Below are 13,133 nucleotides of genomic sequence, written 5' to 3' on the forward strand. Positions count from 1 at the left end.
TCCAGGGTATTAGTTCAGAATTTCTTGGAAACATGTATCATTATAATGATGTGTGTAGATCATCAAGATTGCTGCATTGTGCAAAAGTAGAGAAATTTGGTGCACATAATATAAGCCATCACTTGGAGCACTTCATATTTTCCTGACTCTTTTCGATATTGGCACCAGTGGCAAATGTGATTGTGTGATTGTTTAAATGTTATTTTTCAGGCTGCTGTATCATGTGTTACAGCTATCAAAAGTTTTTTCTTAAATTATTAGAGATGGACTGATTTCTGACAAATAAACAGGCTTACCACTCCCATAGAATCTCCACTTTTAAATTTATGACATAGCCCTAAATGAAGGAGACTGATAAATTCCTCTGAGAAGTAATTAGCCGAAGATATAACAGTTAGATAAGGGTTGTCCTGTGTAACTGCATTAAAAGCTGATTTTCAAATATAAAAAATTATTGGCAAAGATGTCAGCTCATTTTCATTTGCTGTCATCAACTGTGCAATGTAATTTTCAGTACAAATGCAGAAAAATTGCTGGTGTGATCAATGTGCGAGATAGCGAAAAGGAAAATATCTGATCTTATCATTGCAGGAAAATCTGGGCTATGCTATTAATTGTAAGTAATTATTTCAAACTTGTATTTTTGTCTCCCTGTAGTATATGAGTTTCTCTCAAGTTTTAGCATCCTCAACATTCCTCATTTGTTAATCTTCACTTACGCAGAGGAAACATATTTGTTTTGAATGTAATTCCCACATACTGAAACCCAATTCATCACATTTTCATGTTCTCCCTAATTTCCGAAACTATCTGCTATCTGACTGATACATTCTTTTTCCATTATGTCTTGATGCATGCTTTGAATTTTTTTTTATCCTTTTCAGATGTAGTTAATAAAAACACTGGAGTTCGATACATCACTGAGGACTTAATTAAAAAGCAGTCACATGAAGAACAATTTAGTTCTGTGCATTCTCTCAACTTATGTCTGTCCAAGGAAACAGGGAAGAAGTTTAAGGTAGTACTTGGAATTAATTGAAACAGTGATCTAAACGTTTTTTAAAAAATTGTCTGTAGAAGTGATATAGTTTGAGTTTCAATAGGGAACCTACACTGTCAATATTTTGGCAATAGTCCACAAATTTCTACAAACTGCATAATGCCCTCTGATACCCAGTTCCATCCAGCTTGGTGCAGAATTGATTTACATAATGTCTCAATAATTTGAGAATCTTTTGAAAATTATCTCTGGTTAAGCAGACCATTGCCAGACAGTTTGTGTGCTGCGGTCACAATTGTTAGGGTTCAATTTGATTGTTTTTTAACTGCTATACCAGCGATAACTTGTACATCCTACCCAATTTAAAGAAAGACTTTTCATAAAATCTAACTGTTCCTTATAAATGCCTCTATGATGACAGTTAGTAAGATGCAGAAGCTGTTTTTATTGGCCTTGACTTTATTCAGTAAGAATGGAAATTAACTTATCTTTTATGCACAAACCCTCTAATTGCTCCATGTAACTTATTTACAACACCCTGTCAGTTGTTGTAATCTTGGATTTGGCCGATATCTGTCAGCTGTGATGTCACAATTTGCTTTTCCTCTCGAATTTAAAAGAAAACTTATTTGTATAAAGTGCTGGTCTAGCCATAAGAAGTAGAAAAATAGGTGTTGTAATTATGTTACATGGAGTGATTAGAGGGTTGTGTGTGAAAGATAATACATGGAATATTGCGAGGTAGCTTTGTTCAGTAGGAATGGAAATTAAGGTTAATAATAAACAGTTTCTCTATTTTACCAGAAAATAAGAAAAAAAGTATCACATTCTCTGCCATAGAATCATGTTTGCACTCTGCTAAATACATTAACATGCAGGAGGCGTTTCATTCATTTTCTGACCCAGAAGACTGGGTTAGCAGAAAACTTAAAGCTTCAGATTTTTTGAAAACTTTATTGGTTTTGTTCTGCTCAGCAGCTAGTCTCAAAAACAACATACTGTGAGCAATAAATGACAATAACTTGTCACAATGATATACAGTATTGGTTTTAAATCTCTTAGAATGTCATATCACTGAGTGTTTCAGAATTTACTGCAAATTTGGTTTGAATATTTGTTTCCAACAGGACTAAAACTTATCACCATGAACTTGAATAAATGCCTTAGTTACTACGTGGCCAATCACATCAATTAAACTTCAGATGAAGGAATACTTTTAAGTTTTGTGTTAAATGATCATAGCTCTGCAAAATAATTTTAACATTTTAATTTTGATTGGAAGTATGAAATGGCAGTATTTTTATTGATTGATCAGTTGTTTTGTTGTCAAGGTACCAAAGTACAGTGAAAAACTTTGTTTATGAGCGGTACACCAGATCATAGTAAGCAAGGATGTACAGATCACAGGCCGTAAAAAGACTTAGACAGAGGCATGCAGGTTACATTGCACTGAGTGTTAGCCAGATCAACATTATTTGAGGCTAAAGTCCATTCATCAATCTAATAACGGTCAGGAAGAAGCTGTTCTTGAATCTGCTGGTGCATGTGTTCAGGCTTCTGTATCTTCTGCTTGACGGGAGAGGTTGTAGGAGATCATTACTGATGGCTTGACTTCCAAGAATACAGATCTAACGCATGCAGCGGTGACCAGGGGCTGGTGGGGCAGGCATCACCGCCCTGCTGGCATTTTGCTCAAACTGACTGTAGAAAGCTGTGAGCGCATCAGGGAGGGATGTGTCTTTGTCCGCTGGTGATTTAATGATATTTGATGAAAAATAGGTCTAATGTAATTAATCAATTAATAAAGAATATTAATGATGTAAAAGATAATGTCCTAAGTCTTGTAATGGAAAGCCTAACAGTTTAAAAAACCATGCAGGATCAAATTTCAGCAATCTTGAGTTGGAAAGTGCAGCACCTGAGGCATAGAAAACATTTAACAATTCTCCAATTCTGTTTAGTTCTATTCCATGCCATGAAATGCAGAAATCATCAAATAGAATCGACATCCTTCACAGTGAGAAGATGGGAAAGTTCGCATCGAACCATCATTTTTCAGCCTTTGGCTGCTGCAAGATATAGGTCAAAATGTATTTTGCTCTAAAGCTGAGCACTGTAAATTCCAGCTGAATGGATATTTTCTGTCTTAGAGAGAACCTATTTATGAAAAGAATAAACAAAATGTCACAGCATATGTTCACTATAGAGTAAATGCCTAAGGTGGAATACAAAGTATATAACTTGCTTTATGTTGTTAGCTGAAGAATCAATAACATTTTATCTTCAGTTTATAGAAAACCTGGAAAAATGTGAGCAGTTATTGGTTTTGAACCTGAATAACAATTTGATTGAGAAAATAGAAAAACTGGACAAACAGTCTAAACTGCGTGAACTTAGTCTTTCATATAATCGTATTTGGTGAGTAACTTGAGATAGATGCTGCGCTTTCACCAATGAGAACATGATTGAAAAATATATTTACTTGTATGGTTAACTGAGTAGGTATAAAATAAAGAACAATCAGTAATATCAATTTTCAGTTAAGGGTTTGATGAACTTTCGGTAGATCTTGCTTGATGATGTTACACTTAATCTTGGTCCTAAGAGCAATACAGCTTTATTTTGTTACTAATTGGATAATATTAAGAGCATTCACTCTGACTTTGCCTATCCGGGCAGCGCATATGTTTCATATCTTTCAAAATAAATATATTTATTTTTCTGAATTTAGTAAAATTGAAAGTTTGGAGCACATGGTGAACCTTCAAAGTCTGAAGCTGGCTGGAAATTATATTGAACAAATTCCAGTTTGGGTTGGAAAGAAGTTACGATCCCTTCGCATTCTTAACCTCAAGCAAAACAATATTACGTCGGTATGTTGATTTTAATTTGGAATATAGGAATATTCAGGGAAAATTGAAGGTTTGAATTTATGTGTTTAAAATAAACGAATTGAGTTGAGGAGTATGTACAAAATTGTAATTTGTAGGAGGGGGAGATTGGAAATATTCATTTAACATTCCTCCTTCAATAATGTACAGTTTTTCAGGCATCAAAATCAAACAAATCTGCAAACAGACTGTAATCGTGAGAAATTGTAATCATTTTCATTTTTTGAAACTGAGAAAACTGCAGTTTGGAAATCAGAAGACCCAACTGTAAAAAAAAAACCTCTAACTTCCTAAAGCACTCACAGTATGAATTACCAAATGTTAGCGCTAGACCTTAATTTGAGCTTTACATTCTTGGCTGCACTATGTTCCATTCTGATAGTTGGATAACTCTAGAAGATAAAGAACAGAAGGCCCAATTCGAATATTGGGTATAAACATTAGGATTAAAAAAATCCATATGTGTCTTGGGTAAAGGAAGCTTTTGTTCATCACATGTTTAAATTGCTTTGTTCATTATCACAAAAACTATTGTAGAAGAAATATTGTAATTTGTGTATTTTTAAATAGCTGGTCGCAAGGCAATAGGTAAGGTTGAACTAAACACGGTTTATTTCGGACATTACAGACTGGATTATAATCTCATAATATTTTTATTCTTGCCAAGATGATTAATTTTATGATTTTATAGACAATATGCTAGATGTATTTTCCTGTGGATAATTTAATATTTTCCTGTTTTATTGCTTAGCTCCAGGATATAGCTAAACTGAAACCTTTGAAAGAGTTGACTTCACTAACTCTGGCAAATAATCCTATTGCTCGTCTTCCGCATTACCGACTATATGTAATATATCATTTACGTTCTTTGAATTGCTTGGATGGACAGCTCATAACTATCCAGGAGCGGCAAGAGGCTCATGAACGATTTAATTTAGGTAAATTAAATTCAGAAATACGTATTATTTTTCTAAAATACTTCAACTGAGTTTGAATTATAGTGAAATTAAATTAGTGGTTATAATCTGGTGGTCAAGTACACCTTGTCAATTATTAGGTTTTCTAAATATAACGAAGATTAGCTTGTGTATTCCAACAATTTTAGTTTTTTTATTTCAAATTCCACCTTTCATTGATTTCCTTTTAACCTATAATAACAGTGATAACAATTTTGATGCTTTTTGTTTAGATTTTTTAAAAATTGCTGAAACAGAAACAAATTAATAGCTGAGATGGTGACATTGGGTAGGAATTAAAGGTGGCAGAAGTTCATAAACTTCAGCAAGACGCTAAGGAGAAGAAAATGCAGACCAAGTTTGCAGACTCTGCTCCCCCTTCCCCTCTGCTTTGGAAATAAAACCAGTCTGACTCCAAGTTGATGCACAGCCAGATTCTAAATAAGGCCTCATACCTAAAATGCATTGTCTGACCTGGGATGTCACCTCTGGCATACCGAGGGAACTTATAAAACCTTTAGTTATCTTGGGGCAGTGACTTGAAAGAAATTCGGGAATTTGCATATTAATCGTTTCCAGCTGATTAAAGATTTAACATCCATCTTAGGTTTGTTCAAATCGCATCAGGGCAGTGACCCTTTAATCTATTGCTTATAAATTCTGTGTCTGATGCTGCCTGTCTCACTGACACCTGAAGAAGGAGTGAGACTCTAAAAGCTTGTGTTTTCAAATAAACCTGTTGGACTATAACCTGGTGTTGTGTGATTTTTGACGTGGTCCATCCCAATCAAACACCGGCACCCCCACATCAGGCCTTCCCCTGTTAACATGGTGCTCCAACATCTCTTCCCCAAATGCAAATGCACCCATCCATCATACCATGTCAACAGTGTACATTTTAGTGATTGTCAGAGATAACTCAAGTCAATATTAAAGCCAGAGAGACGGACTTAGTCAAGATTACAAACCATTTTTATTTTTTGCTCTGTGCAGAAGAACTAGAGAAACTAGAGAAGGAACTAGAAAGCAAGACGAAGGAGATTGAGCAGATGGAGCAGGAGCAATCTAAGGCTATAGAGAACATTAAAAGGCAGGAACAACTGAACAAGTCACTTAAACAGGAACAGCAGCAACAGAAGAACAACTACAAGGAACTGGAAAGAGAGTTGGAAACCAAGAATGAACTGGTATGACTTTGAATTAATTTTTAACATTAATATTTAATTAATATTTGCCACCTACAAACTTTGAAATTGTGCCCTGCACACCTGTCCAGGATATTCTATTAAGAAGAATGGAAGGCCTAGTAGAAATTCCTGAGGAAACCTGCTCCAATCCAAAATAGAAGGTTTTATTAGCGCTCTGTTTCCTGTCACTCGGATAACTTTGTATCCATACTTCTACAATCCCGTTTGTTTCATGGGTGTCAACTTTGCTGAAAATCTCTTATGTAGCACTTTATCATACATCTTTTGGAAATTCATGTAGGCCTCGTCAACTGCATTAACCTTATCAACCTCTATTTACCACTTCAGAGAACTTATTTAACACAATTTCCCTTCAGAAATCTGCTTTCCTTGTGCTACAAAAAAGATCCTAGTTATATTATTTCTGGACAAGTCAGATCTCAGGCTGAAATCTAGCTTGATAGATTTAATGTAGGGATCTTTCATAAAGCAATACTATAAATTTTGCAAAATAAAATCCCATCTATTCCCAGCACTGTAATTTTACTGTACTCAAACCAGAGAGCTCCCACCTCTCTTATATCTGAAGTTTGACTTAACTTTTTCTTTCACTTCCTGGTCTTAAGAGTTTGATAGCCTTCCCCTTGATTATTCACTCAATTGAACTTAAGACTTTCTTAGCTTCAAATAACTGCTTCAGGGCTTTAAAAACCATTTTTGTTATGGAATTTTCAAACTACAACCCTTAGTCTCAGCCTGTTTCCTAAATGTTCTGAACTAGCTCCAGAAACTAAAACAGAAATTGCTGTAAAAGCTCAGCAGGTCTGGCAGCATCTGTAGAGTGGGTCGGGGTCGGGTCAAGTGACTTGACCTGCTGAGCTTTTACAGCAATTTCTGTTTTTCTTTCTGATTTACAGCATCCACAATTCTTTCGATTTTATTTGGCTTCAGAAACTGTTCTTACCTCTGACCCTATCCAGGTCTTCTGCAAACTGTGACCAAATGTGGGTTTATCCTAAGCAAACAAAAAAATTGATTCTTCTTAACAAAAGCAAACTAATGCCTTTCAATTTTTGCTGTCTCCAATTGTAAAACTCTCACAATACAAAGAAACTCACATTATCAACTCGAGGCCCCCAGTCAACTGTTCTCTGACACAATGGTCTAAAATTATGGCTCCAGAATGAGTGACAAGTTTACTGCTAACACTCTTAGACACAGACCAAAACCCACATGCCATTTGTTCAAAGTCCAAAGTCTTAAAAAAATTATGTTAATACAAATAGAAATCACATTCCTTCCTTTACATTTAATCTGTGTCTTTCTGAGTGTTTCTCTGTTTTGTTCTGGATTATCATTGCTAATACTTTAGCACCTCCACGGAGTTAAAATTACTGACCTGTGGTTGCTGCATTTACTTTTATGCCCTTTTCTGAGCAAGGTGTAACATTTGCAATTCTCCAATCTTCTAACACCACTTCTATATCTAATTATGTGATAGATTGTAGTCACTGCCTCAGCAGTTTCCACTATTACTTCCCTCTTTATCTTTGGATAGATCTTATCTGGTCATGGTAATTTATCAACTTTTAAGTAGAGCCTGCCTTTCCAGTACCTTCTCTTTATCAATGTTTAGCCGATCCAATTTCTCATCCACAACTTGAGTACTGAGTGCTGTTTCGCTATGACTTTGGCAGCATCTTCCTTACTAAAGAAAAACACACTCAAGAGTACTCAGCTGTTCCCTCTGCCTCATGGCAAGAGGCTTGGCAAATAAAATACTATAGTGCGTGAGGAACCACAGACGCAGTGGCACAATCATCTAAAGATTCCTGTGCTACTCCTGGCATGGTTTCGCTAGGAAGGTGAAACTGTTTGGTGCTGTGTTTCTTACCAAGTAATCTAGGTGCAGTAGGAGAACCTTGCATTTGATACCAGATGTCTGTCATAAATTTGATAATGTGTCATGAACTGTGTATGGTTTTGAAGTGTTCAAAAATGTATCCAGATGTGAACAGTGAAAGTCAAATTTGACTTCAATGGAAGCGGAAAAATGCAGTGTATACTTATGCACTCTTTATAGGTGCTTATAATTTGTGCTGACAACCTGTGCTTGCTTTTCTTCTTTAGCTGGTAACATTGGTTGTTCACAATACTCTCCCTGCCGCGTACTACACCTCTGTTCCCAATCAAGGTAGCTTGTGGAAAATATAATGTGTAACTCATCTTTATCTGTCATCAGCTGATCTATCTGCATGTTGAACTGTATAAAGCTTTTGTTTAAACAGAAGCAATTGTGCACTGTACTTCAAATGCTACTCTTATTTGCTTGCACATTTAGAAATGCTAACGGCTGCAAAGTTTTTTAGCTTGTTCAAACAACTTGTTTTTAACTGAAATGTTTTTCAAAAATCATGCAAATAATTTGTTTTTTTCTCAAACTTCATTGAATGTTGCATTTTACTCTTTCTTTAACCTGTTGCTTTTTTGTAGTATTTTCTGCCAATGTCTGTTGTGTCTCGCAGTACACTTACCTTTAGATATCATAGCATGTAGCTCTCTGTTGCATGCAACTGGGATCACACACAGGATTTCGGTGGTTAGCATGCAAAATCATACCTGAAAATTCTGAACAGAGATACAACATTATATGATTGGCATAACAGAAGCCAATATTTGTTACTTTGTTTAGCCTTGGGATGTGGGCATGGTTGGCTTGGCCAACATTTTTTGTCCATCTGTAATTGCCATTAAAAGGACCATGCTGAGCTGTCTTCTTGAACTGGTGTGGCCACTGTGGTGTAAGTATATCATGGTATTGGTATGAAGGGACTTCCAGAATTTTGACCCAGTGATCATGAAGAAACAGCAGTTTAGTTCCAAGTCAGGATGGTGTGTGCCTTGGAAGGGAATTTACATGGGAACCCAATCACCTGTATCTCCTGTTCTTGTTCTCTAGGCAGTAGATGCCATTGGTTTGGAAGAAGCTATCTAAGAAACCTTGCTGAATTATTGCAGTGCAACTTGTAGGTGATATATGGTGCTGCTATTGTGTGACCGGGGTGGAGGGAGACAGTAATGAAGGTGATAACTGTGGTGCTAATGAAGCGGGTTGCTTTGTCTTGGATGGTTTTGAGCCTCTTGAGCGTTGTTGGATCTGCACTCATCCAAGTAAGAGGACATTCCAAAAGTCTCCTTGTTTGTGCCTTGCAGATGGCAGACAGACTTTGAGGAGTCAGCAGTCGACGTACTTGCTGCAGAGTTCCCAACCTCTAGCGTGCCCTTGTAACCACAGCATTTAAATGTCTGATACACTTTCATTAGTGGTCATATGATTACGGTTAATGCTGGAGTTACCTTATACTTTTGCACTGGGACTTTTTGCCTCAGTGGTAGTGCCCCTTGTCAGAAGTGAGTCAGAAGACCTGGGATTGAGTTCCACTTACTCCAAAAGTGTATCTTAATATGTCTCAACAGGTTGATATAAAAATATCTGTCCTTGCATTGGTGCCCTGGAGCAAACTTGCTTTTACTTTGCGAGTTAGCTTATGAAATAAGAATGTTGTAACAGTCAAAAATTGATGCATTTGGTGAAAGAATAAAATTTTCCAAACATTATTAGTGCAAAGTTGAACTGAAATGAACCAAGTTTCTTCCATGGATTTTAGAGCATTGAGAAGCAGTTCAGATTTATCTTCTGCACTTGCCTGATGATTTAGGTCATTGTAGCAGTTTTCTGAGGTCATGGAAGAATTTAAATTGGGAATCTTGGAATCTCTGGAGATTGATGTGGACATGGGTGACTGCGACTTCAGGGGGAACAGAAAATACATAGTGTAGGTTTAGAGTTTGTGTAGCAAATGGAATTTATGGGTTCGTTAAGATTTATATTTCTTTGTTTTATTAGACCAAGAATGACAGAAGTGACATTTTCAAAAACGACCCATGTGTGATCTCCGTGTCACATACTGTAATTTTGACTGTGTGTTGGTGCTTGTGATTTGATGTGAACAGAGAAAAATTTGAATAACAAAGTGGAGAAATTTGAACTGTGTGTTGAGTTATTAAATATCAAAATTTGGTCATTTTGGATAAGCGATCTGTTTACATAAAGTATTAATTTTTTTGGATAGTGACCGTTATACAGAAAACAACATCTTGGGATGTACCTGCAATGGCCTACAAAATTGTTGGAAAATGAATTTAGGCTTTGAAATCATTACTTGTATCAAAATATTTTTTAACTTTTTTTTGTTTGCAATAATACGCTTTACTTGTTGTGGCTGTTTGTTTTCATCAGGTATGTTTTAGACTGCTGATTTAGTGAAAAATAATTTCTATCGTGAACCAGAAACAATGGAGGTGGGCAGTATGACACCTGAGATTTTTGTGTCTCAGTATTCTTTGTGTTTTTGGATGATCACCTCCTCTTCTGTTTTTGAATCTTTGAGGGAGCAAGATTCAACTTTATCTTGTCAAGAATCTCAGAATCCCTACAGTGTAGAAGCAGGCCATTCAGCCCATTGAGTCCACACTGCTCCTTTGAAGAGGACCACACTCAGACCCACCCCATCCCTGCAACCCTGCATTTCCCATGGCCAATCCACCAAAACTGCACATCTTTGGACTGTAGGAGGAAACCGGAGCAATTGGAGGAAACCCACGCAGAAACTGGGAGAATGTGCAAATTCCACACAGACAGTCATTCGAGGGTGGAATTGAACTCGGGTCCCTGGCACTGTGAGGTGACAGTGTTAACCACTGAGCCACTGTGCTACCCTAGGAGAAAGAAGAGCACACTTCACAAAAAAAAACATGTATTTGCAATTGTTAGACATTGTGAAAGCTTTGTTTTTTTTTCATAATTTTACCTTTTTTTGCTACAGCTGAAGCAGAAGACTGCAGAGTTAACAAGGGCATGTCATAAACAGTATCAGCTGGAGCAGGAACTAGCATTTTACAAGATTGATGCTAAGTTTGAACCATTGCATCACTTTCCAGAGGTGGTAATGTATGATCTTACTTATTAGATTGCTTATCTATAGAAAGTCATTAATTCTGACAAGGTGTCCAACCTGATAACAAAAGCAAAGCATGCAATTACTTATTCTGTCTATTTTGCATTGAACTTTTTATGTATCCAATAATTTGTCCAATTATATTGTGGATCCTTTTTTAAGCTGATTTGAGTATTGTTTTCAACAAATTGACCAATTGACCAAACACATGCATACAAAAAGTATGTAATGTACAATATAGTTTCTCTGGGGTACATTTCCAAAGAAGTCAGTAAGAATACATAGTTAAACACTGATTTTTGCTCCAGTTCAGTACTGAAGTCACTGGGAAGGATTTATTTTAACATGATCAAAGTATAATACCTTGAAATATAAGCTTTGTGATTTCATTGCAAAAAAATGCCCATGAGATTGGTTTAAGAAGAGGGGAAGGAGAATTTAAAAGTTAGGAGTTGGTCAGACAGCTCTAAGTCTACTGTGCCAGTTAAGTACGTACTTTAGTTCTGACTTCACAAAGGAAGACATAAATAACATCCCAAAAATATCAGGGAATACAGGACCTAATGGTAAGTAGGAATTGAAAGAAATTAATATTAGTAGACAGATGGTAATGGGGAAACTGACAGGATTAAAGGCAGGTCCAGATCAGCTTCATCCTAGACACTCAAGGAAGTGGCCTTAGGAATAGCAGATGCACTAGTAGTCATCTTACAAAATTCTATATATTCTGGAATAATTCCTATGGATTGGAGGTTGGATAATGTAGCACCACTATTTTAAGAAGGGAGGCAAACAGAAAACAGTGAATTATAGACTGGTTAGCCCAAGGTTGGTCGTGGAAAAAGTGCTGGAGTCCATTTTAAAAGATGTAATGGCTGAGCACCTGGAAGTGTTATGAAACAGACCAAATCCCCTCAAAATATATCAAGGTCATAGCCTAGATCTTAACTTTTATCTTCTTTAAAGGAAAGTGTAAGGTGCTCTGTTCTAGATGTGATTTGATTGGTCGACTACGAGGCTTTAAGCAAAACACAGTTAGAATACAGACAAAAAAGGAAGAATTGGCACAAGTTTAACTCCATTAAAATACTTAGTTAAATAATATGTTATTTTATTGCTAATCGTCAACTGTTCTAATATAGCAGCATCCCATAAACACACCCTTGTCAAAGGAAAATTCAGTAAAACAGATTTTCCTTACTTACTATCTGCTCCAGTCCAGGAGAAAGAAACACCGAAAGAAGATTTTTAGCTGCAGTGAGAGAATTTGAGCTTTTTGCTGTAGCAGAGAGAGAGCTGTATCTGCCAGCTTCAAACCACAACTTAAACCGAAAGCAAAACTAAAAGCGTGGGTCTGTATGAGCCTGACTCCACCCACTCATGCTTCTGTTGCCTAATTTAAAAAAAAATCTTGGAGTTAAAAGCTGTTATCCTCTGCTTCTGAAGCACATTCTGGTACCACTGGCATCATCTCTCTGAAGAGAAACAGCATGGAGTCAGCATGGATTTATGAAGAGGAAGTCATGCTTCACAAATCTTCTGAATTTTTATTTTAAGGGTATTACTGTTACATAAGGGAGAGCTAGTGGATGTGGTTTACTTGGACTTTCAGAAGGCTTTTGACAAGGTCCCATAAGAGATGAGCATACAAAATTAAAGTGCATGTGATTGGAACTCATGTACTGAAATGTATGAAAACCGGTTGGCAGACAGGAAATAAAGTGTAGGAATAAATTGGTATTTTTCTGACTGGCAGGCAGTGACTAGTGAGGTAGCGCAGGAATCCGTGCTTGGACCCCACCTATTCACAAGATATTAATGATTTAGATAAGGAAGCTACATGTTTAAATCTCCACATTTGCAGATGACATTAAGCAGAGTTGGAGGGTATACCGTGAGGACAATGCAGATTTGGATTTGTGATTTGAACAAATTACTTAAGTGGGCGAATACATGGCAGATGCTGTATAAGATGTATAAATGTGTGGTTTCCAATTTGGTAGCAAAAACAGGCAGGTAATTATTTGAGATACAAGGTGTAGAGCTGGATGAACACAGCAGGCCAAGCAGCATCTCTGATG

The 13,133-nt window shown here is 36.6% G+C and overlaps 1 protein-coding gene across 6 annotated transcripts in view; it reads left to right on the forward strand.

The window, feature by feature from the left end:
• The window catches only part of cntrl (centriolin), a 114,152-nt gene that overhangs the window by 7,612 nt on the left and 93,407 nt on the right, over positions 1-13,133 (forward strand). For 5 of the 6 annotated variants that reach the window (XR_007265065.1, XM_048613717.1, XM_048613716.1 and 2 more), the window contains 6 exons: positions 885-1,018; positions 3,288-3,418; positions 3,732-3,873; positions 4,643-4,829; positions 5,841-6,034; positions 10,921-11,040. Coding sequence is in view for 5 of the 6 variants with exons in the window: in XM_048613717.1 (XP_048469674.1) it covers positions 885-1,018; positions 3,288-3,418; positions 3,732-3,873; positions 4,643-4,829; positions 5,841-6,034; positions 10,921-11,040 (908 nt within the window). In the remaining variant the exon portion in view is untranslated. The remainder of the gene's footprint in view (positions 1-884; positions 1,019-3,287; positions 3,419-3,731; positions 3,874-4,642; positions 4,830-5,840; positions 6,035-10,920; positions 11,041-13,133) is intronic. The other variant, XM_048613718.1, reaches the window with a different exon arrangement.

The sequence above is a fragment of the Rhincodon typus genome, chromosome 28 (assembly GCF_021869965.1).
Source record: "Rhincodon typus isolate 14 chromosome 28, sRhiTyp1.1, whole genome shotgun sequence".
NCBI lineage: Eukaryota > Metazoa > Chordata > Chondrichthyes > Orectolobiformes > Rhincodontidae > Rhincodon > Rhincodon typus.